A 24,028-nucleotide genomic window follows, 5' to 3' on the forward strand; every position below is an offset into this window, starting at 1 on the left:
TTTCCAATAAGTCTTTGTATTTTGTCCAGACATTAAACACTGCTTTTCTGACAATATGGTTCTTAAAGGCCTTGTTTATCTTAGCTTTGTCATACCACAAATATGCGTGCCAACCAAAAGCATTGTTATAACCTTCCAGATCTAACACGTCAGTGTCTTCGAGAAGTAGCCAATCTTTTAGCCAACAGAAAGCTGCGGCTTCATAGTACAGCCTTAAGTCTGGCAGGGCAAAGCCCCCTCTTTCCTTTGCATCTGTTAGTATCTTAAACTTGATTCGGGGCTTTTTGCCCTGCCAGACAAATTTAGGAATATCTCTCTGCCACCTCCGAAAACACTCCGTTTTGTCCACAATTTGCAATGTTTGAAACAAGAACAACATCTTTGGCAGCACATTCATCTTAATGGCAGCAATTCGGCCTAACAAAGAAAGTTTCAATTTTGCCCAACTTTCCAAGTCTCTCTTAATTTCAGACCAACATTTTTCATAATTGTCCTTAAATAGACTCAGATTCTTGGCTGTTATATTAACCCCTAGGTACTTTACCTTTTTCACCAGTGATAATTCTGTTTCTCTCTGAAACCGTTCTGACTCTGTATCTGTCATGTTTTTCCCTAACACCTTCGTTTTTTGTTTACAGTGGTGCCCCGCAAGACGAACGCCTCGCAAGACGAAAAACCCGCTAGACGAAAGGGTTTTCCGTTTTGGAGGCGCTTCGTAAAACGAATTCCCCTATGGGGTTGCTTCGCAAGACGAAAAAAATCTTGCATCCCCCGCGGGTTTTTTTCGCTATTTTCACCCTTTTCTTAAGCCGCTAAGCCGCTTATCAGCTGTTCCGCTGATAAGCCGCTTAACAGCTGATCGCTGGAAGCCGCTTGACAGCTGTAGCGCTAATCCGCTAAGCTGTCAATGGGATTGCTTCGCAAGACGAAAAAACCGCTATACGAAGAGCCTCATGGAACGGATTAATTTCGTCTTGCGAGGCACCACTGTATTTAGCTTAAATCCTGCGACCTGTCCAAAATCATGTATCAGTTGCAAGACTCTTTTCGTACTAGATTCTGGCTCCTGCAATGTCAAGACTAGGTCATCTGCAAAAGCTTTAAGTTTATATTGTTTCGCTCCGACCTCAATCCCCTGCACCAGCCGGTCACCTCTAATCAAGTTCAGGAGCACCTCCAGGACTGAAATAAATAACAGAGGGGAAATCGGGCAGCCTTGTCGTGTTCCTTTTTCAATTTTAAATTCTTCCGTTACCACATTGTTAACTATCAATTTGGCTTTTTGTTCTGAATATATTGCGTCAATCCCATTTTGAAAACCCCGCCCCGCTCCCATTTCTTTTAAATTTCCCTTCATAAATTTCCAAGAGATGTTGTCAAAGGCCTTCTCCGCGTCTATAAAGATCAGAACTGCTTTAGTGTTTATATTTGTTTGCAAAAGTTCCAAAATGTCTATAATGTTCCTTGTGTTTGCAAACATGTGTCTTCCTGGGAGAAAGCCAGCCTGATCCTTGTGAATTACTTCATTCAAAGCTCTTTTAAGTCTGCTTGCTAAAACATCAGCAAATATTTTGTAATCCACATTTAAAAGGGAGATGGGGCGGTAGTTCTTCAGTTGTGTCTTTTCAGTTTCTGATTTTGGTATCAACGTGATAAAAGCTTCCTTCCACGATTCCGGCGCCTTCTTTCCCTCCAAAATTTCATTGCTGACCTCCATCAAAGGTTGAATCAGATAGTCACTCATTGTCTTGTAATACTTGGAGGTCAGACCATCTGGTCCTGGAGATTTGCCCAGCTTCATGTTCTGAATGGCATGTTCAATTTCTTGTCGTGTTATTTGACTATTCAGGAGTAGTCTATTTTCTTGTGTAAATTTTTTAAGACTATGTTTTTTCAAAAATTGTTCAATCTCAACTTCATTTTGCGGCCCTTGGGTATATAGTTTCTTGAAATATTTCTGGAAGGATTTCCTAATTTCCACAGGGTTCTGAATACTTCTTCCTTCAATTTCTAGATTTGTTACTATGTTCAACTTTTGTCTCTTCTTCAACTGCCAAGCCAGCAGTTTCCCACATTTATTTGCCGATTCAAATGTTTTTTGTTTCATTAACTTAATCTTCCATTCTATTTCCTGATTTATCAATTTAGAATATTGTGCCTGGTGAAGTTTAATTTCTCTCAGAATCGGCTGTGACTTCGGATTTGCTCTTAACTTCTTCTTTAATTCTTTTATTTTCTCCAAGATCTTGCCTTTCTTTTCATTTTGTTTCCTTTTCTTAATAGCATTCTGTTGTATTAAGAACCCTCTCATCACAGCTTTACTTGCGTCCCAAATTGTTCTTTTTTCCACCGTTGTGTTCAAATTTATTTCGAAATAGTCCTTCAAAACTTTTTGGGCCTTTTTAATAGTCTCCTGATCTCTGAATAAGTTGTCATTCATCTTCCATCGAAAGGAACCGGTTGGGAACAATGTCAAATCCATTTTCAAAGCGTTATGGTCGGAGCAGGTCTTTGGGCAGATTTCCACTTTCCTGACCTTAGGTGCCAGACCTCTAGTAATCCATATTTGGTCGATTCTTGTCCAAGTCAGATGGGCTTCAGAGAAGAATGTTCCTTCCTTTCCCAAGGGGTTTCTCGTTCTCCAAATGTCAATCCAGTCCATATTGTCTGTCATTTCAAAAAAGGTCTTTGGTAGTCTGCCATCTTTGGTAACCTTTTGACCTTGCGACTTATCCATGTTAGTTGATACAATCCCATTCGTATCTCCCATCATGATGATGTTATCAAAGTCCAGATACTCCAGCATGCTCTCATGCAACTTCTTATAAAATTCCGATTTCCCTTCATTTGGTGCATAAATTCCTAATAACATAATTTTTTCTCCTTGATATTGTATTTCAACTGCCAAAATTCTGCCATGTTCATCTTTGAATAATAATTTAGGTGAAAGGCTCTCCTTTGCATATATCACCACCCCTCTCTTCTTTGTCTAAAGATATAAATTCCTGGCCGAGTCTTTTGTTTACCAAAACTTTTCTATGGAGCCTAGTCACGTGTGTTTCTTGCAAGCAAATAATGTCCAATTGTTCCTTTTTTAATATATGAAAGATTTTCTTCCTTTTCTCGGGAATGTTGCAGCCATTTATGTTCCAGCTCAGAAGTTGGAGAGACATCCTGTAGAAATCTGGTTATTTTTCAGGGGGTGGTACTTTGTCCTCCGAGGGTGCCGGTTCCCTTGGTGCTCCAGGCTCCGGCAATGATCCAAGTCCTTTATGAAGGTCTTCTCCGTACTGGTTCAAAAATTTGTCTCTATCTTCCAATGTTCTGATTTTGATCTTCCTCCCTCTAAAAGTAAACGATAATCCTTGGGGAAATTCCCACCTAAAGATAATTGAGTTGCTCCTCAATAGTTTTGCTAGTTCCAAATATTCTGATCTCAAATCCAGAAGCTGTCTAGGGATATCCTTATAAAATTCGATTCTTTTGTCCAAAATGTCCAGTGGGTTTTTGTAGTGTAGGCCCAAGATTCTATCCCTTTCCTCCTTTGATCTCACTGTAATCAGGCAATCTCTGGGCTTGTCTTTTCTTGTCAATCTTCCCAGCCTGAAGGCTGATGTAATTTTGAAATCTTTTTCTTCAGGTTTCCACTGCACGGAAAATATTTTAGTCAGGAACTCAGCCAGTTTATCTTCTTCTACCTCGGGTACAGATCTTATCCTTAAATTGGTCTCCCTATTTTTCAGTTCAATCATCGAAAGATAGGTCTGGTGTTCACCTACTTGTTTGTTGAGTGGTCTTACCTCTTTTTCCAACTGTCCAAGTCTTTGGTTAGTGTCTTCAACCAATTTCCTGTTTTCCCCTGAAGCCTCCTCCAGTTTTGCAATCGATTGGGTGTTCTGTGCCACTTGCCCAGTTATTCTATTTAGGCATTCTGTGTTCTGGTCTATTTTCGCAGTTTGCTCATCAGCCTTTTTGTCCAAAGATTCCACTCTCTTGTCCAGAGATTCCAATTTTTCATAGATTTTTTCTAAAATAGAAGAAGCTGATCCTGAGGCCATATCCTCCAGTTGTAAATCCTCTGTCTCTCCACCCCCTGCCTGTGGCAAGGAGGCAGCTTCTTCCTCAGAGTGCGAAAGAGGCACAGACGATCTACGTTGCTGTAGAGTTGAGGCTAGAGTTGTTTGTTTCGTTCTTGGTCTTGGTTCTTTTTGCTCTTTTTCCTTGGTCTCTTTTTTCTTTGCGCCACTCATTCCAAACTTATCTAATAGTCAAGGTCAAGCTGAGTTGAAAGAGACGGCCCAGGTGCAGCACTTCGCCAGCAGGCCGAGAAATAGAAAGTAAAACAATATCCCTGTTGTTAAGTCCAAAAACCTCTAGGGGGAGCCTAAAATGTCTTTCAGGAAGGATTACCACAAAATAAAAGTTAAAGTCCCAAAAACCTTCAAATGTTAGATCTTTAGCAGAGTTGGTGTTATAAAAACACAATGTCTCAGAACAGTGCTTACTGGTACTTCAGTTGATGTTATAAAGTAACCAAGTCCAAACCTCTCAAATTTTCCCAGTTTATGTATCAAAATGCTTGGGTCTGCAAGCTGATTGCTACTGTTGCCAGGCAGTTCCAGCCCTGGTTTCCTTCTTTAAATTGTAACTTCAGCAGAAGAAAGTTTCAAAGTCCATGCTAACACATAAATCCAATGCTTAAACTCCTTTTCTGTCTTTAAATACAGTTCAGTAGATGCTCAGATCCAAACAGTAAAAAAGTTACTTACAGCCTCCACTCCTCCAGCTCTTTGTAGATTACAATTTAAACCTGTCCCACGTGTGAGAAATACAGGTTGTAAGGCTGTGAAGCAGAGTAAAACAAATAGGGATGTTCTTATGTTGCAGTCTTCTGCAGCTTTCTAGGAAGAGGCACATGGAGAAATTCCCAGGTACGTTTCTGCAGGAAGAGGCAGGTATTGCAGCCCTGAGCTGCATAAAACTTTATAGGTCAAAAGCAGCACTTCAAATTGAGCCCAGAAATTAATTGGAAGCCACTGTAGTTGTGCCAGAATTGACGTTATCTACTCAGATTGTCTTGCCCCTGTCAGAAAGCTGGTTATTGGATTCTGCACTAGCTGCAGTTTCTCAACCATCTTCAAAAGTAGTACCTGCCACATTCCATAATGTATGGTTGTGTCAACATTTTCCTTTATGTTGGTATCAGCAACCTTTGGATTCTCCTCACTTTAGTGGCTATACGAACTTCACTATTATTATTTAGATCTGAACAATGCCTTCAGGTTGGGTAAAAGGCATGGGAGGATGGGATATTTAGCTTGTATCCCCCCCTCTTTTTTTAAGATGTAACACAAAGTACTTTTTTCATATAAAACTCAATAACATAAATAAATGAATGAATGCATAGCACATTGCACCATTCTAACCTAGATGTTACAAGAACGTTGACAACAGAAGTTAGGCTACCCCTGTCCAGATAGGGTTGCAGTTGGGTCACCAGCCAAAGTGGATGCAAGGCGTACTGCCCCGCTGAGGTCACTTGTGCCTCAAGAAAAAGTAACAAACCCAGAAGTGCCTCCAAGCTGTGCACTTTCTCCTTCAGGACAGGGTGAATCCTGCCTGTCCAATGTAGGATGCTACCCACTAACAGCTGCTCATTATCTGGATTATGTTTCAGTTTATTGGCTTTCCCCTGATCTATTACAGGAGCCAGGCACTGGCGCAGCATATCCACTGCCACTCTTGCCATTGTAAAGGAGAAAGAGAGCTGTGGATCACCCCAGTCAGCAGTTTCATGCAGATGTTAAATAGCATGGGGGATATAAATAACCTCAGTGGCACCCCACATTGGAGGCTCCATGGGGCCAAACATCCCCCTAGCACCTTCTGCTGGAAATAGCCACCCAAGTATTATTATAAATTATTATGAAGTAGTACTGGAACCACCACAAAGTGGAACTGCTCACTCCCAACCTGGACAGCTATCCCAGAAACAAGGATGCCAAGTTGAATAAACTATTGGGGGGGAGGTAAGTCCCACACTGCATAATCAATCACATGATGTGGTACGCACACACCATTGGAATGGCAATGCCTATCAACTTTGGGGAGGTCTGGTCCCCTCAAATATATTATTAGGATGGGGCCGAAGGGACCTCGGCTCCTAGGAGTTGACTCCTATGCCCAGAAATATACAAAAGAGTTCAAAAGAACCAAGATGGCTATTGCTATTTGGGTGGGATTCTGTTTCATACTGGCAAATTATGATTGACCAGACTTTTTGCGATAAGAAAGGTGATAGGGAAATGTACTGGAAATTGTCGGACAGTGCTTGTTTTGACACTTCCCTGAAAACCAAATCAATGTTCATTAGATAGTAACAGGGGGCACACTCCCCCATCTCTCCTAACAAAGGATGGACAAAGCCGGTTTTTATTGCAAAGCTGTTATTAAACTCCAATTTAAATGGATCCAAATAACATGTTTTGAAATGATTGTTTTAAGAATTCAGTAGAAAACGTTTCCTTTTAGGAAAGTGATGACATTCAAAGATTGATATTTTCAATGGCTTAATTTTTTTTCAAGTGTTTGCTTTTCTTTCTGGATTAGGTAGAACACACTCTTCTAAATCCAATGTGGAACCACTGAAATATAAAAGGTATGTCTAATCATAGGAGTCTTGTTTTACAGATCATATATTGTGCTGACTCTGCAGAAGGGATACATATTTATTTTAGTGGTTTTACAATTTGAGATGGTTGCTGATGACCTGAATGGGTTGGGGTAATGTCTCTTATCACATGATGGATGCGGGAGAGCAAAGAACTCTGGGAGGCAGGCATAGTCCCCTCAGTTTTTTCTCTCATATTGTTTTTGTCCTGGCTCTCCCTGATCTCTTATTTCAGTTAAGTTTTCCTATTTTCAGGTATTCTTTGCTTACTTATTTTTCTGATGCTTGAATGCTATTAACCCACCTGATCAGAACTCCATAAAACCCTTTCGGAATATCGGAGAAGGGCTCTTCTTGAACAATATGGGATGGGGTACGGGGGATGTTGTGAGGAAAGGAGAAAACAGAGAGCTTTTTTCCCTGTGAACTTTCTTAATATTATTTGTATTAGAATCCAATACTAATATTAGGTGATTCTTTCTCTTGCACACACACACCCTGATAGGCCTACACTTTAGATTTTAAGCTCTTTGCTGTTTTATATTTAACATTTTCTGAAGACCTTTTGCCAATAAAGAGGAAATTCATTGTTTTCTTATCTAGCTCTCCAGCATTCGCTACAGATTTTTATCTAGCTCCTAATAGAAGAGAGTTTTCAATGCAGTTCCAAGGAATTGTGGATGCACTAGAAAACATTATTGGTAAGTAATCTCACTCAAACAATGCAGTGCTATGTATAATTTTTACTATTTAATTAACATATAGTTTGCACTGATGAAGCAGAGAAAAGGAATAAATTGCCTGTTCTCACAGTGAAGGAATGTAGGAAGTGGGGTCCCCCACATATCTCTATTGGGACCAGTGCTTTTCTTAGCTTGTTCATAAGTTACTGGAGATAAGAGTGAGTAGTGAGGTCCAGTTTCCTGATGACACCACATTGTTGAGGATGGTAAAGACAAAAAGCAATTGCAAGAAGCCGCAAAAGGATGTCTTCAAACTTGGTGAAATTAAAATTTTATTTTTTATTTAAAATAGTTATATCTCTCTCTCCCTGTTTCATAAGAGTTTATTAAAATAATCTGAATTGATATTTCTGTTACTGTTGCAAAGTGTTTCTGTTGTTAGCCCAAGTTTCAAATATAGATTAATCTGTGGGGGGTGGGGTTGCTGATTTATATTTATTAAGAATTCATACTCCATGTCCAGGGCTAGTTTCTGAGTTTATAAATACTAATTGTATTATCTCTTATTAGATCAAGTTCTGCCATTTTCTCAAGATGCCCAGCTGTCGATCTTCACAACTCAATCTTTACATAAAATAATGCAACCTTCTATGGATCCTGAACCAGGACAGCATTTATCAACATGGCCAAACTGTGATCTCATTCTAGGAACAGATCCAGATTATCGAAGCAAAGTATGTTTTTATGTTCCAGGGCAGGGGTCTGCAACCCGCGGCTCCGGAGCCGCATGTGGCTCTTTTACACCTTTGCTGCGGCTCCGGGGCGGATACTAGCGAGGGGAGGAGGTGCATTGTGCGCCCTGACACTTCCCACTGTGGCGGGTGCTGTACTGGCTGTGACGTCGCATGGGGGGTGCGTGCATTAGTCACGCACCGTCCCAACGTCACCTTCCCCCCTGCCCGCTACATTGTAAGGGGCATGTACGCTGGTCACTGCATTGAAAGGGGGCATGTACGCTGGTCACTGTTTTGAAGGGGAGTGAAGAACACACACACACAAAAAGGTAACTTGTTAATTTAACGTTTATTTCTATGACGAGTAATTCTGAGGGGTCAAACAAAGAAATAATAAAAAAATGCCAAAAAAGTTATTTTTATAATGACGAGTTTTGCGGCTCCCAGTTTTTTTTCCCTTCGGAAACGGGTCCAAGTGGCTCTTTTTGTCTTAAAGGTTGCAGACCCCTGTTCCAGGGGATAGTGTGTAAAGACAAAATCACATATAATCAGAACAAACCTGGAATTACCCCTGTGTGACCATCCCTGCTTTCCTGAAGCTGGTGTGCCAAGCAGGGCTTGCTGCCCATGGAAGGCAGAGAGCATTTAAGCTCTCAGCTTTGCTTACTGGGCTCTGGGAAGGTTGCATAGGATCCTCCCAGAGCCTGTGTGAAGCCTTCCTAGAGCCTGGTAAAGAAAGTGGCGCGCTTAAAAGCCCTTTGTGTGGTCAGGTGGAGACACCCCCCCACCCACCCCAGGAGCCGCCTGGGTGAAATGAATGATGCATGGCAACGTGTTGTGGGGTTAAAATTGGCCACAACTTTATTTAAGCTTTCAGATGTAGGAAGACCTTGCCTTAGGCATTGGGCGTTTATCCTTCCCAGTCCCCAGCTGGGGATCTTAGGCACATCAGGGTTAACAGACCTGTCTGGAGAGTGGGCTGGCTCTGGAAGACGTATGTTTAAGCAGAGAGCCTGCCCCCATTTTGCTGCAACATGGGAGTGCACTGACAACCTTTCAGCGTATGGCCAGTGACTCCCTTCAACACACACCCTTTATCGGAGAACCCTGGGATCGTTGCCACGGGGGGGGGAAATGTAATGAAAATGTAATGAAAATGATATATAGATGGTACATGACCCCAGTGAAATTGGCTAAAATACACCATTCGTCTGATAACAAATGTTGGAAATGTAAGGAAAATGAAGGAACATTCTTTCACCTCTGGTGGACCTGCCCTAAAGTGAAGGCCTTCTGGGAAATGATATATAATGAGTTAAAAAAGGTATTTAAGTATACCTTCACCAAGAAACCAGAGGCCTTCCTTCTGGGCATGGTCGGCCAGAACGTGTTAAAGAAGGACAGAACATTTTTTATGTATGCTACAACGGCGGCAAGGATACTTATTGCTAAGAGCTGGAAAACTCAAGATCTACCCACACTGGAAGAATGGCAGATGCAGCTGATGGACTATATGCAACTAGCTGAGATGACTGGCAGAATCCGCGACCTGGGAGAGGAGAGGGTTGAAGAAGACTGGAAGAAATTTAAGATTTATTTACAAAAGTACTGTAATTTGGTTGAATCCTAACAAGGAAGCCAGAGCAGAAATAACTGTCTACCATTAAATTATAATTTTTTATTTGAGTTTAATCTAAATACTGCACTTAAGATCATAAACAAGATGATAATTTGCTTGGAAAAATTCGTTTTTAATGATGAAGTGGAAGCGGGAGACGTGAGGGAGTCCACAATAGAATGAAAGGATGTTATGAAACCTATTCTGTTTGTTAAATATGTATCTGTAAAAAATCTTAATAAAAATTTTTATAAAAAAAAACAACAGAAAGTGGTGGTGGGGGGTGAGTGTTCAGACCCCTGGGCTCTCACTTGTGGGGTGCCTCAGGGTTCTGTCCTCTCCCCCATGCTTTTTAATATCTATATGAAGCCGCTGGGAGAGATCATCAGGGGGTTTGGACTGGGTGTTCATCAGTATGCAGATGACACCCAGCTCTACCTCTCCTTTAAATCAGAACCAGTGAAGGCGGTGAAGGTCCTGTGTGAGTGCCTGGAGGCGGTTGGAGGTTGGATGGCGGCTAACAGATTGAGGTTGAATCCTGACAAGACAGAAGTACTGTTTTTGGGGGACAGGAGGCGGGCAGGTGTGGAGGATTCCCTGGTCCTGAATGGGGTAACTGTGCCCCTGAAGGACCAGGTGCGCAGCCTGGGAGTCATTTTGGACTCACAGCTGTCCATGGAGGCGCAGGTTAACTCTGTGTCCAGGGCAGCTGTCTACCAGCTCCACCTGGTACGCAGGCTAACACCCTACCTCCCCGCGGACTGTCTCGCCAGAGTGGTGCATGCTCTAGTTATCTCACGCTTGGACTACTGCAACGCGCTCTACGTGGGGCTACCTTTGAAGGTGACCCGGAAACTGCAATTAATCCAGAATGCGGCAGCTAGACTGGTGACTGGGAGTGGCCGCCGGGACCACATAACACCGGTTCTGAGAGATCTGCACTGGCTCCCAGTACGTTTCCGAGCACGATTCAAAGTGTTGGTGCTGACCTTTAAAGCCCTAAACGGCCTCGGTCCTGTATACCTGAAGGAGCGTCTCCACCCCCATCGTTCAGCCCGGACACTGAGATCCAGTGCCGAGGGCCTTCTGGCGGTTCCGTCATTGCGAGAAGTGAGGCTACAGGGAACCAGACAGAGGGCCTTCTCGGTAGTGGCGCCCGCCCTGTGGAACGCCCTCCCATCAGATGTCAAAGAGATAAAGAATTACCTGACATTCAGAAAACATCTTAAGGCAGCCCTGTTCAGGGAAGTTTTTAATATGTAATGCTGTACTGTTTTTAACACTGATTGGGAGCCGCCCAGAGTGGCTGGGGAAACTCAGCCAGATGGGCGGGGTATAAATAATAAATTATTATTATTATTATTATTATTTTAAATAAAAGGACACATTCTACTCATGTAAAAACATGCTGATTCCTGTACCATCCGCAGGCCGGATTTAGAAAGTGATTGGGTCGGATCTGGCCCCTGGCCTTAGTTTGCCTACCCATGGGCTGAAGGATTCTGCCCAAGGCCTAAAATTGTAGGCTCCACCCCCTTACATATGCAAAGAGCAGACCGGAGTAAAGACTACCCCTTCTTGGTCTGTTCTCCTGGCTCCTCCGCCTGTCACAATTGGTGTTCATTCTGAACTGAAGTTTGGCGGGAACCTCAAGGGCTGTGACGTGGGGAACCAGGAGCGTTCTGCCCGGAGGATCGGGGGTGCTGTGTGCGGCCACGCAGAGGGCACCCTCTGGTTGACCAGTCATTTTGTACCAGGCAAACTGGTTGCGGGCGCAGTAAGCCAGAGGCCAATCTTGCTGTGTAAACAGCAAGAATGACATGAGAACATCTTGGGATTGAAATGTCCACAACTTTATTGATCACAGATGTTTTTAGAGTAACAAGTTTTTGTTATAAGAAAAATGAAAAGAGTAGGTTTTGACGTGGAGAAATTTTCTCCAGCTTTGCTAAAGGACTAATGTCCAAACACCAGAGTGCTTTCTTAAATAGTGAGGTGAGGTTGCTGGAGACAATGACAAAAGGGAAAATGTGTAATTTCTTTAGTTGTTTTTCTTGAAACTGATTTATGTAGCTTGCAGAGGGCGCTGTTTTAATCTCATAGTGCATATTCCTGCAACCTTAATCCTGACTCCTGGATACAGCAAGCAGTTAGGAGCTCAAGTAGGGCAAATGTGTCCTATTCTTACCCTTCTCCTACAATCTCATACTCAGTTGCTTTCAACGTTATGTACCGTATTTTTCCGCTACAGACCATAAGACGCACCAGACCATAAGACGCACCTAGTTTTTGGAGGAAGAAAACAAGGAAAAAAATATTCTGAATCTCAGAAGCCAGAAGAGCAAGAGGGAATCCGCTGCACAGTGAAAGCAGCAATCCCTCTTGCTGTTCTGGCTTCTGGGATAGCTGTGCAGCCTGCATTCGCTCCATAAGACGCACACACATTTCTCCTTACTTTTTAGGAGGGAAAAAGTGAGTCTTATAGAGCAAAAAATACGGTAACTCATGGAGGTCAGATCTGTTTAACCTGCTTGGGGCATTACTTTCTTTTTATCTTAATCTAAAAACGAATATTTTCCTGTACACCTGGCAGAATTCCCCCAGTACCCAGAAATTACATCGTATTGCAAGCTCCATTTTCCTGCTTCAATTCTAGACATGATATGGCATTAGAAGAATTAATATGATATTGCCACAAATCCAGCCCACATATGTCTTATTCTGACAGCTGACAAATATATTGGTATTTGGTGAATATAAAGCCAATTTGCAACTAGTAATGCAAATAAATATGCACAAAAATTCAAATGGTGGTTGATTTTCTACTCGTCACTCAGAGGACCTGGTTTCCAAAATGTTCCAGTAGCAATAGATGATCCATTTTATTGGATTATGTGTGCACGAGCTAAAATACAGTTAAATACAGATTTGCAATCATGCTGTTTCAGTAATGTATTGCTAACTGGCTGTGTTTAAATGATTTAGCACTGAGTATGAGCTTCAGTGAGCCCAAGGAAGGCATTGGGCTCACATACTCTCTCTTTTCCTCAAACAGCAAGGAGGAGGACTTTACCAGAGTTTAGCTTGTTTTAAGGAATCTCAGAATAGCATTACATTTGAATTAGCTGCCTGGGCTTTCTTGATCATTACAGTATCGTTTCTGCATCACTAAAACCTTTTGGCTTAGAATAATGTTCCTTTGACTTCTAAGTTTGTCATTTATTTCCTGTTTTACTCTGCAGATTTTGAACCTTCTGTCTCTTCAGAGTTGTTCACTGGGCCGAGTAGAATCTTACAGCAGAAACTTTTTAAATTATTGCAATATGGTTGATAAAGCAAAAAATACAACTGACACTATATTTTCACTAAATAGAGAAATCTCTACAGCAGAGTTCAGAAACATTCTGGAAAACTATACTGTTGATATAAAGGAGATTGTATGTATGGTTACTGAAAAGAACATCCGTATGTTTAAGGTCCAGAGTTTCAACTTTCAAAAGGATTGCCTCCCATTTTTTGAAGCTCTCATTAGTATAATTCTTAGCTGCTTTTATGAAGTAATGGATGCAAAGAATGTACATCTTGTAGAAGTAAGTATTTCAGTTTTTCATTCAATAAACTTTTAGGATAAATGCCTTATATGAAAAAAAAATCCACTGCCACCAGTGCAAAACAAAATTTTGCAAAATAGCTATGCCAGTCATAGAAAAGACTGAGAAATATTTGGAAAGGTAGGATATAAGTGTGTATAGAAGAGATGCCCAGCCAGAATGTCTTCTGTACAGCCTCCTTCTGCCCCAGTAACATCACAGATGTAAGCAAATCTCACGGGGAACCACTACCTTCTCACCTTGGGGGAGCTACCTGGCTTCAGTCTCTTTGCTAGTGCAGGTGTTGGGGGAGATTGGATTGGAGATGAAGCTACTCTAATATTACCTAGTTAGAAGATACTATTCATTATTTGTTATTGCCCCTTATACGCTAACCCAAGGAATCACTTTCTAAAACCCTTGTATGTTCAAGGAAGCAATCTTTCCCCGATAGAGCGGGTTTAGTGGTTACTGAATGACTCCAATGCATTAGTGACTCAGAAAGTACCTCTTTCTGCACTGGCAGCAGGGAATCTTAGGAAGATGGAATTGGACAAAATAGCCATAAACTGTAAGGGGAATTCAGAGGTCTAAATCTGAAGTACATTGTGTAGTAGTTGAGGCTCCCTGGTGGTAGTCTCACCAGAAATTGAGGATTCTGTTTGTTTTAGTAGATGCCTTGATTTATATTTAGTATTTGAAATTGCTTGTGTTTCTGTGGTTTTGTCATGGCCTTCAGCTAGCCCAATAAACTTACTGAACTCAGTATTACCTAGCAGGTTGGTGAGATTCAGCAACTTGTTGCAGCAGGCTAAAGTGAGCATAAAAAGGAAAGGTGAGCATAAAAAGGAAAGCAGGAAAGATGAGCATAAAAAGGAAAGTACTGAACAGCTAGTCAGAAGTCTAGTAACAATATAGAGTTAGTGCACAAAGTACTACTGCTCAGTATGCTAAGAAGACAACTATGTCATACTGTACTCAGATCCATTACTTTTGAGAGCTCAATTCCCTCTCCTTTATGCCCCAATTGAGATTGTCGACTTCTTAGATAGATCTATACTTAAACACTCATATGAATGAATGACTGACTGAATGAATATTCTGCAGCCTATTGGCTTCCAGAACCATTTGAGACAGAACATCTTAATGATTAGTTGTATTTTAACATTTTAATTTAAATTATTTAATGTTGTTTATGTTCTAGCAGTGTACATTGCCTTGATTTTTCATGATATAATGGTTATATAAATGCTTCAATAGATAAATATACTATCTGCTACCAGGAAAGTGTCTTTGGATTTGCTTGTGGCAAATCCCTTTCCTTTCTTGAAACACTCACCCCCTACTCACAAACCTCTGGGTCCTGCTCCATAGTGAGAACCACTGTTCTGGAGATTTTTTTTATATATTGTGGGGGGGGGGTATATATATTGTTACATGCCACGCCAATCTCTGTCAAGTGGTAGCAATATTCAAGGGGGTACAGACACTCACCCAGGGTCATTTTCCTGTTGTGAATTCAGGGCATGGAGAAGGCTGTAGCGTTTTAAGATATAGGCCTTATTTTACACCTATATACACCTGGATCTACATGGAGAGAAAGAGACTCCACACCATTACATCTCCAGAGTGTCTCTCCTTGTTTCTCTCATACCTTCAGCCTTCTTGAGTCCAGAGTAGCCAGCCATGCTCCCCAGTCTCTGGCTTGCAGCTTCTCCAGTCAGCAGCCAAGATGGTTTTGCCCACTTCCTCCTTTTTCTTCCCAGCAGTCTAACAATATATTCAAATGTTTTATTAATATGTCGTTGCATTTAGGTCATCAGGACAGCAGTTGCAAAGCTGAGCAAAGAACTACTGACAGTGGATGGATTCATTGAACATTTGCTATATCTACAACAAATTTCTGAAGAACTACCAAAAATAAAGATTCAGTATAACAGTCTTTCTGAGCTCTACTTCATTGCAAAAGACTATGACATCTTTCTTCCACTTCAGCAACTTGCTCTCTATCAGACTGTTGTGCGAACACTCCAGAATCTTCAGTCAACTATCCTTATTTGTGAAAAAATGAAGGATGATTATGTTATAAAGTTCAATGAAGGATTGGCAGAATATATTGACAATCTTCAGGCTGAACTGAGGGAATATAAAAACAAAGTAAGTAAGTTACTGGTGAAATATCATTTTTACCTTGTTTATAGTTGCAGAGGAATGAGACCAAAGCGTAGGAGCACTTAATTTCCATGTTAGCTTTGACTGCATTTTTGTTTTTGGAGGTAGGTGTTGGTAAAATGAGAAACTAATTAAATTAGACTGTGCCTGATGTAAAATATATTAAGTTAAACAGAGATGTGATGGAAAAGAATCTTTGGAAGTGGACCTGCCTCTAGCAAATGGTAATATGGAAGCTGTGTGATGGACAGCTGCTTTAATTATACCTCAAAATTTTCAAAGTTCTCCCAAACCAGACTTAGAAACAAGCTTCAGCAGCTCATTAGAACCCAACTCAAAATCAAGGTGGACCCCCAATTTGGCTAAGATTTTTATCCAAGATGTATGAAAATTCCTGGCTGCCCTCTCTCCACAGCATTCTTGGGATTGCTTTATCATTTATTTTGTGTTTTAGGTACGAAACCCTGTCCTTCTCCTCAGTGAAACCTTGCCTAAGATGGCTAATGAGATTATTGAAAGCCTAATAGAAGAAGCAGCTGATATTAGTGAGAAAATACTGAACTATGCAAATTACCAGACTGTTTTTGACAGTTCAGTTACTGAGATGAAATCTGCTTCCTTGGAAAAGATGTCACATGGAGCTCAGTCTGGAGACTGTCAGAGAGCAACTGTTGAGCTCTCTGAAATTGAAAGTGATCTAGTATTGCGTAAATTGTTGTGGGATTCAAGGCAGGAATGGGCTAGGCTTTTCTTTAAGTGGAAACATATGATTTTTTGGAACCTTGATGTGGATTTAATTCAAAGAGATGTTAACAGATTCATGCAGATTGTACAGATTCTGGAAAAAGGTAAGGAAAAAAATATAATTGCAGTAGTTATGAATTAATTGAAATAAAAATGATTTCTTTAGATATTAAAAACTTGGTTTTGAAATGGAATAATGACAACTTTGGCTTTAGTTCGGCTATGGAGCTTTATCAACAAAAGGCTAAATTGCCCAGTGTTTTCACTGTGTTAGATTATTTTAACGAGAGATAGATAATGATGACATAGCAGTGTTCTGAACAAAGAGAACAAATCATATTGTGCTTGCTCAAATGTCTCCCTTGGTCAGTTCATTGTGCCAAACTGCTTTTTAAAGGAATGATTATTTGTGAGAGAGATAAACCTAACTGTATGTACTTCTTGATTGTCGTGACTATATCAAATATTAGTAATAATAATAATAATAATAATACCTTTATTGTCATTGTACAACCTGTGTACAATGAAATTAAACAAGCCTCCCCCCCAAACACTCAGTCTCGTTGCACTCTGTGTGCTTATCAAACAACACACCACCTCGCAAGTCAATTGCGCTATGTTATTTTCCATTCAACAGCCTAACAGCCCACAGAGAGAACATATTTTTTAGCCTGTTGGTACGGCTGATTATACTTCTATATCTCCTGCCCGAGGGTAGAAGATTAAAGAGGTGATGGCCGGGGTGTGAGTCATCCCTGAGAATTTTTCTTACTCTCCTAAGGCAATTCAGAATATGGATGCCACCAGGGGCGCCCACTTGCCCCCCACATTGATAGTGCATGGTCACATGATGTGTCACATGATGTGCCATGTGACACCACCCAGTGTGTGCCATTTCTGTGCTTGCTTGTCTGAGACCCCACCTGGCTCCTGGGCTGCAGCTGGAACAAGCGGAGCAAAGATTGCCTGCACTCATCCCAGCTGCCACTTGGTTCCTGCATGGAAGTTGGGGCTGAGGCTAGGGTGCGTGGAGGGTGGCTTGGGCGGGGGGGGGGATAGCAGCCCCTTCAATATTGGGGAGTGCTGTCCTCTACTGAAAAATATTGGGGGAGCTGAAACCCCCCTCTGCCCCCTAAACTGAGCACTGCTGGATGCCACATTCCTTGTAAATAGAAAATAATTCAGAATTTTATTTGGGAAATTAGACTAGCTTTAATATGAAGGCAACCATGAAAAAATACCAGAAAAAGCTCGCAAAAGAAAGGAATATTTTTGAAATAAACTTCTTTATGAAAAGTGTTTTGATGTGTCCATAATATTTTCATATTTTGAAGGCTTGCCAGAAAATACTATTTTACCAGCTATGAAGAAATCATTGTATGAGTTCAAGGAATTTTTGCCTATCATTATAGCTTTACGGAATCCCTGTCTTCAGCCGCGGCATTGGGAAACAATACAGAATATTGTTAAGCAGACAATTAATGGGGATAAAAGACTCACCCTGGATAAGATTCTGGAATTCAATGTAATTGCATGATTTATAAGTACCATTTATTATGCTGTAGAATACCCCCCCCCTTCCCATCCTCTAGGTTTTGTAGTCTCTTGGGCATTTTTTTCAAGTTTTACAGTTAATAGATTTATCTATTTCATTTTAAAGTGGCTAGAGAACTAGCATATTTGTCTTGCTCATATGTGTTAGAATCAGTTCTGTTGGTCTCTTCTTAGATATATGGTTCAGGTCACTGGATATATGAAATGGAGGCAAAAAGCTTTGAGAAACTGCATGTTTCCGAGGCTTCTAATTAAGCCTCTTTACGTGGTCATTGCATGTCCAGCCGCAGAGTCCCTGCCCCCCAGGGATGCTGGCTAACAAGGGGATATGCATAAATGGACACCACAACTGTATGGAATTAAAAAAGCCACAACTTGGTTGATTTCAGAAGTAGCCATTGTCATAATTAGATACAAGATGAGGCCATGCTGGATTTTCAGCCTATGGCCAGGTGCCAGACTTTTCTGTGCAAAAGTCAGAATTTTGTGTTGGTTGTACATTTTGAATAATTTCTCTTTTTACTTTGCGCACGTAGCAAGTGTGATTCCATCATTTGAATGATAGTAGCATGGCAGGGGACATAACTGTGAAGCCACAGGAATTAAACTACCATTACATTCTATCCAGAGCACAGGAATTCCTGTTCTCCTGCTTTTGGTGAACTGTGTATAATGTACCATAGGGGTATACGAATAAATTTTATCAGGAGAAATCATGGAGGTGGCAATAATATGGATACTGCATTAGCCTCAAGTCAAACAGGGAATCTTGAAAATTACTTTCTTTGTGAATACATTTTCTGAATATATATAACAGTTATTCATTTAACAATACCAGCAGACAAAAATGTTTCTAATTTTTAAACTTTTAGATGTTTCAGTATAGAAAAGAAATAAATGAGGTATCTGTAACAGCGTCCAATGAAGCAACTCTTGAAGCGATGCTGAAAAGGATAATTGACATTTGGTCCAAAACTGAATTTCATTTATTTCAATATCACACTGAAACGTCAAATACTTTGATTATTTCATCTGCTGAAGATATAATTGCTTTGTTAGAAGATTCTCAAGTGACAATTTCAACAATTAAAGGTTCTTGTTTCATTGGACCAATTAAGGTAAATCTTACTAGACCCATTTCACATTTCTTAAATTATGTATGGTTTTTAATCTATATAAAATTTGTTCATCTATATTTTCCTCCTCCTCTATCATTTACATTTCTTTTGCATTCTGTCTCCAAAAAATCGTCATGACACTCCATGTGTGGCCCGCTTTACATATAATTGTTACTCACTTGTGAGTTGCGGTCCACCAGTTGAAGACCAATGCTTTAAATAATTACGATTCTTAATTAATTAATTAAAAAAATTATACTGCTTGTCATGCAAGTATCTTCTAGAGGTGTACAAGAGTAAAAAATACAAAACAAATACAAAATATACAATAATATTAAAATCAGAAGGCAATCTGTAGTCAGATCAATTTAAAACAGTGTTTCCCAACCTTTTTTGGGCAAAGGCACACTTGTTTCATGAAAAAAATCTCGAGGCACACCACCATTGGAAAATGTTAAAAAATTTAACTCTGTGCCTATATTGACTACCATATTTTTCGCCCCATAGGACGCACCGCCCCATAAGACGCACCTAATTTTTTGGGGGGAGAATAAAGAAAAAAAAAATTTTCCCCTCCCCAGGCACGGGGCAGGCGCGGGGGAAGCCCAAGCTTCCCCCGACCCCAGCCCCCAGAACAGCCTGATATCCGCAAGCCTAGGGAGCCACACTGGTCTCGCCAGGCTTGCGGAGAGGTGCGTGAAGCCCGGGGGCGCTCTTCAGCGCGCACCAGGCTTCGGGATGCAGGCAGCTCTGCGCTACCCTCCAGAGCCCCGTGCGGCTTCGCGCTGGGATCCGGGGGGTGGTGCGGAGCTGCAAGAAGCCCTGGAGCGCAGGCAGCTTCGCACCACCCTCCGGAGCCCCGCGCGGCTTCGCGCCAGGATCCAGAGGGTGGTGCAGAGCTGCAGGAAGCCCTGGAGCCCAGGTAGCTCCGCGCCACCCTCCGGAGCCCCGCGCGGCTTCGCGCCGGGATCCGGGGGGTGGCGTGGAGCTGCAAGAAGCCCTGGAGCGCAGGCAGCTCCGCACCACCCTCCGCAGCCCCGCGCGGCTTCGCGCCGGGATCCGGGGGGTGGCGCGGAGCTGCAAGAAGCCCTGGAGCGCAGGCAGCTTCGCACCACCCTCCGGAGCCCCGCGCGGCTTCGCGCCAGGATCCAGAGGGTGGTGCAGAGCTGCAGGAAGCCCTGGAGCCCAGGTAGCTCCGCGCCACCCTCCGGAGCCCCGCGCGGCTTCGCGCCGGGATCCGGGGGGTGGCGCGGAGCTGCAAGAAGCCCTGGAGCGCAGGCAGCTCCGCACCACCCTCCGCAGCCCCGCGCGGCTTCGCGCCGGGATCCGGGGGGTGGCGCGGAGCTGCAAGAAGCCCTGGAGCCCAGGTAGCTCCGCGCCACCCTCCGGAGCCTCCTCCAAAGGGCGCCCCGCGCTCCGCGCTGCAGGCTGCCGCCCGCAAGCCTTGCGCGCGGGGGGGGGGAGTTCCCCCAGGCGCCCAAGGCTTGCGGACAGCTGCGCGAAGCACGGGGCGTCTTCCAAAGGGCGCCCCGCGCTGCAGGCTGCCGCCCGCAAGCCTTGCGCGCGGGGGGGGGAGTTCCCTCTCCCGCCTCCCTCCCGCGGCACACCAGGCAAGGTCTCACGGCACACTGGTGTGCCGCGGAACACCGGTTGGGAAACACTGATTTAAAACCACAAAGGTAGGCATCATGAACCAGCAAAATCCAAGAGAAATAAAAGAAACTTTCAGCATGTGTTGGAACTGTAACAGTGTTGACTCATGCCTTATTTCTGGGTGGAAGGCTTTTCTGGATTTTACGTACCACTGCATAAAAGGCTGTCTTCCTCATTGTTGACAGACCTGCAGCTTGTGGCACAACTAGGAGGGTCTCTGAAGACGATAGCAATGTGAACTCAGGTCTATATGGAAGAAGGCATGGTTTCAGGTAACCTGGTCCTGAGCTGTTTAGGCAGAGCTTTTTTCAGGGGGAACTCCCCAGAACTCAGTTCTGGCACCTTTCTAGTGTATTCCAGAACCTCTCAGGTGGGTGCTATTGCCATTCTAAGAGAAAGAGGGAGGCACCTCTTTTTCTAGAAAAACAGCACTGTGTTTAGGGACTTGTACATTAATATCTCACTTGCTGGATCATCACCTTGTCGTGGTGAGTGGGCTTGCACATTCCTATGACCCTTGTGAGTGAAGCCGTCGGGAATCTTGTACTCCCAGCAGGGTCACCCAAGGCGATAAGGTCAAAGGGAAGGAGCTAGACAAAGACAAAGACTTCTCCTACCTAGGCAGTTAACTTTCCACAAGGGTCAACATTGATGCCAAAATCCAGCATCGCCTGAGCTCTGTGAGTGTGGCTTTCTCCCGATTGATGTGCAGAATGTTTGAGGACTGGGACATTCGCAGGGAAACCAAAATGCTTGTTTACAAAGCTATTTTTACCAACCTTACTGTATGCTTGTGAAACATGGACCACTTACAAACGCCATCTCCAACTCCTCGAAAGATTCCTTCCACAGTGTCTCCGGAAAATCTTACACATCACTTGGGAAGACAGATGAACTAATATCAGTGTACTGGATGAAGCAAAGATCACCAGTGTTGAACCAATGATTCTTCAACATCAACTTCGTGGACTGGTCATGTTGTGTGGATGCCTGATTATCATCTTCCAAACCAACTACTCTATTCTGAACTTAAAAATGGAAAGCGTAGTGCTGGTGGTCAACAAAAGAGGTTTAAAGACTTGTCTAAAGGCAAATCTTTAAAAATGCAGTATAAACACCAACAACTGGGAAACACTGGCCTGTGAGCGCTCCCCTTGGAGAACAGCCTTTACCAAAGGTGTCATGGACTTTGAAGACACTCAAACTCAGAACTCAAGGGAGAAACGTGCTAAGAGGAAGGCACACTTGGCAAATCCACACCGTGATCAACTCCCGCATGGGAACCAATGTCTCCAATGTGGAAGGGTGTGAGGGTCCAGAATTGGCCTCCACAGTCACGGACTCATTGTTAAAACCGTGTTTATAGAAGACAATCGTACTCAGCTACCAGTGATCACCTGAGAAGAAGAAGACATTAATATGAAAACATTAAACCTGACCCATTAACTAATTGGAAGCTAGTGAAGTTCTTTTTGCAAGATGTTACATGTCCATGGCTAGCCACACCACTTGGCAACCTTGCTGCTGCATTCGGCAGTACATGGAACTCCCAGTTTGCATGCATTTGGTACGTGTGTGGTCGCTGACACACACTTTGGTTTTGGTCCCGGAAGGGGGTGAGATAGGGCACAGCAGGCATATGAGCTTTCCGCCAATGCGTTCAGCGCATCACAATTCAACCCCTGCATAAACGAGGATTTGCCTGTATTGCAGCTTCCACACCATGCATAAGGATAGTCTTATAGAGGGCATTGCAGTAATCAAGATATAAGGTTACCAACTTGTGATGTTGTGAGTCTGATTGTGAGTTTGATTTGCTAAGCCATGTTTATAAAAGAGGATTATATGATATTGCTCCAGTTTATGATTATTCTGTTTTTATGGTAGAGTCTTGTGGATGCTTGGGATCGTAAACTAAACCTATTTTCTTGTACTCTGGAGGAATGGTTGAATTGTCAAAGGAATTGGATTTATCTTGAGCCAATCTTTTGTGCTCCAGAAATAAAAAGGTAAGGTTTGGTCCAGCAGTACTGTCTCATCTATACTGAATAATTAAGATTGCATATCTAAGCTAAAATAAAACATGAATTTGTTCATCATAAAAAAAATAATTCTAAATCATGTTCTGAAATGTATTTGGTACTCTTTTGGTTTGGTGGGAACTACAGTGGGGCCTAATACACCTGTAATATTAAACGAAACCATGGCTGAAGATGAATGAGCAAGCATGTAGCAATGAACAATTGGGAGCATACTATAAGCATTTGATTGTTTCTTTACTCCACACCTGACATCATATATAACTTCAAGTATGTGACAGGTGGACCTGGTTAGGGCCAAAATTGGATCAATTAGTCCCACATGTCAGATTTACCCCACCACTGGTGTAGGTACTGAGAGAAAAAATGGTTGTTACTTGGCTTACTGTATTAATAGCTTGGAACTCAGGCTCACTCCCAAACAAACCATGATTTACTATGGGCGGAAGGCTATCACATGGGTTATATCACCACCTAGTGTCCAAGTTAGAAAATGTTGAGAGTTGAGTGTTGAGAGTTGAGTGTGTTCCCATCCTCACTCAGTTCATTTCCTGCCTTCGTATGAGTTGCATCTAGACAACTTATCTTATAATTGGTTTCTACTTCTTGTCTGTCTGTGGACTTTGGTTTCCTTTTCTTTGTGAGTTTTGTCTGTCTCTGTATGTTTAATGTGAGAGTACCTTTCCTAATGTTCATTAATTCCTAAAAAGCCTCCAAACAGCATACCTTTTATTCTGCAGATCTCCCCCAATGGTCCCATCTTGCTTCATTCATCTACCTTGTTGCATCATTCTGGCTTCCCTTTTTTCTGAGTTCCCTGGCCTCTTGCCTCTCTGCCCAGGTGCTTGTCATTGTCCCATCCAGTCCTTTCTCCAAGAGTCCTCCTTTGTCCTGTGGGACACACTGTTAATTCAGTGTTACTGTAAGTGTGTGCTTTAAATACAGACTATAGGGGTAGTGTAACTGTTCTATGAAGACAAATTCATTGTTCTACATTTTATGCTTTAAGAATATTTGTTTTTTTTTAAAGCAGACAGCTTCCAGAAGAATCAAATCTTTTCTCTCAAGTTGATAGCAAATGGAAAGATCTCATGAAACGTACAGAAGATAATCCAAATGCTCTTAGGGCAACTACAACAGCAGGAGTTTTTGAAACTCTGCAAGCCAACAATGCACACTTAGAGAAAATACAGAAGGCTCTTGAGGTAAACAATACTAAGTTTTTTAATTGCAGTGGAAGCAACCCCCAAAAGACCTATTTGAAGTGAGGTATGGGCTGTTGTTATTTGGGCCACCAGAATGTTTGCACTAAGATCAGGAGTCTGAAGGACAGTCCTTCAAATGTTGTCAGTGAAGAGATTAACTGCATCTGATTCCTCTTTACTTCAAATGTCTGTTGAAGTAAAGAGTTCCAGGACTTCTGCTGTGGGGAAGGTAGATTTATTTCCCTTCA

At 42.4% G+C, this 24,028-nt stretch overlaps 1 protein-coding gene across 3 annotated transcripts in view; it reads left to right on the forward strand.

Annotated features, from left to right (window-relative positions):
• DNAH14 (dynein axonemal heavy chain 14) overlaps positions 1-24,028 on the forward strand; it is a 138,706-nt gene that overhangs the window by 16,238 nt on the left and 98,440 nt on the right. For all 3 annotated transcript variants that reach the window (XM_081903569.1, XM_081903568.1, XM_081903567.1), the window contains exons 12-21: positions 6,610-6,658; positions 7,274-7,371; positions 7,924-8,087; positions 12,948-13,295; positions 15,111-15,452; positions 15,922-16,315; positions 17,546-17,736; positions 18,638-18,883; positions 22,424-22,545; positions 23,609-23,780. In XM_081903569.1, coding sequence (XP_081759695.1) covers positions 6,610-6,658; positions 7,274-7,371; positions 7,924-8,087; positions 12,948-13,295; positions 15,111-15,452; positions 15,922-16,315; positions 17,546-17,736; positions 18,638-18,883; positions 22,424-22,545; positions 23,609-23,780 — 2,126 coding nt within the window. The remainder of the gene's footprint in view (positions 1-6,609; positions 6,659-7,273; positions 7,372-7,923; positions 8,088-12,947; positions 13,296-15,110; positions 15,453-15,921; positions 16,316-17,545; positions 17,737-18,637; positions 18,884-22,423; positions 22,546-23,608; positions 23,781-24,028) is intronic.

Source organism: Podarcis melisellensis (genome assembly GCF_964234715.1).
Source record: "Podarcis melisellensis genome assembly, chromosome: 3".
In the NCBI taxonomy this organism is placed as follows: Eukaryota; Metazoa; Chordata; class Lepidosauria; order Squamata; family Lacertidae; genus Podarcis; species Podarcis melisellensis.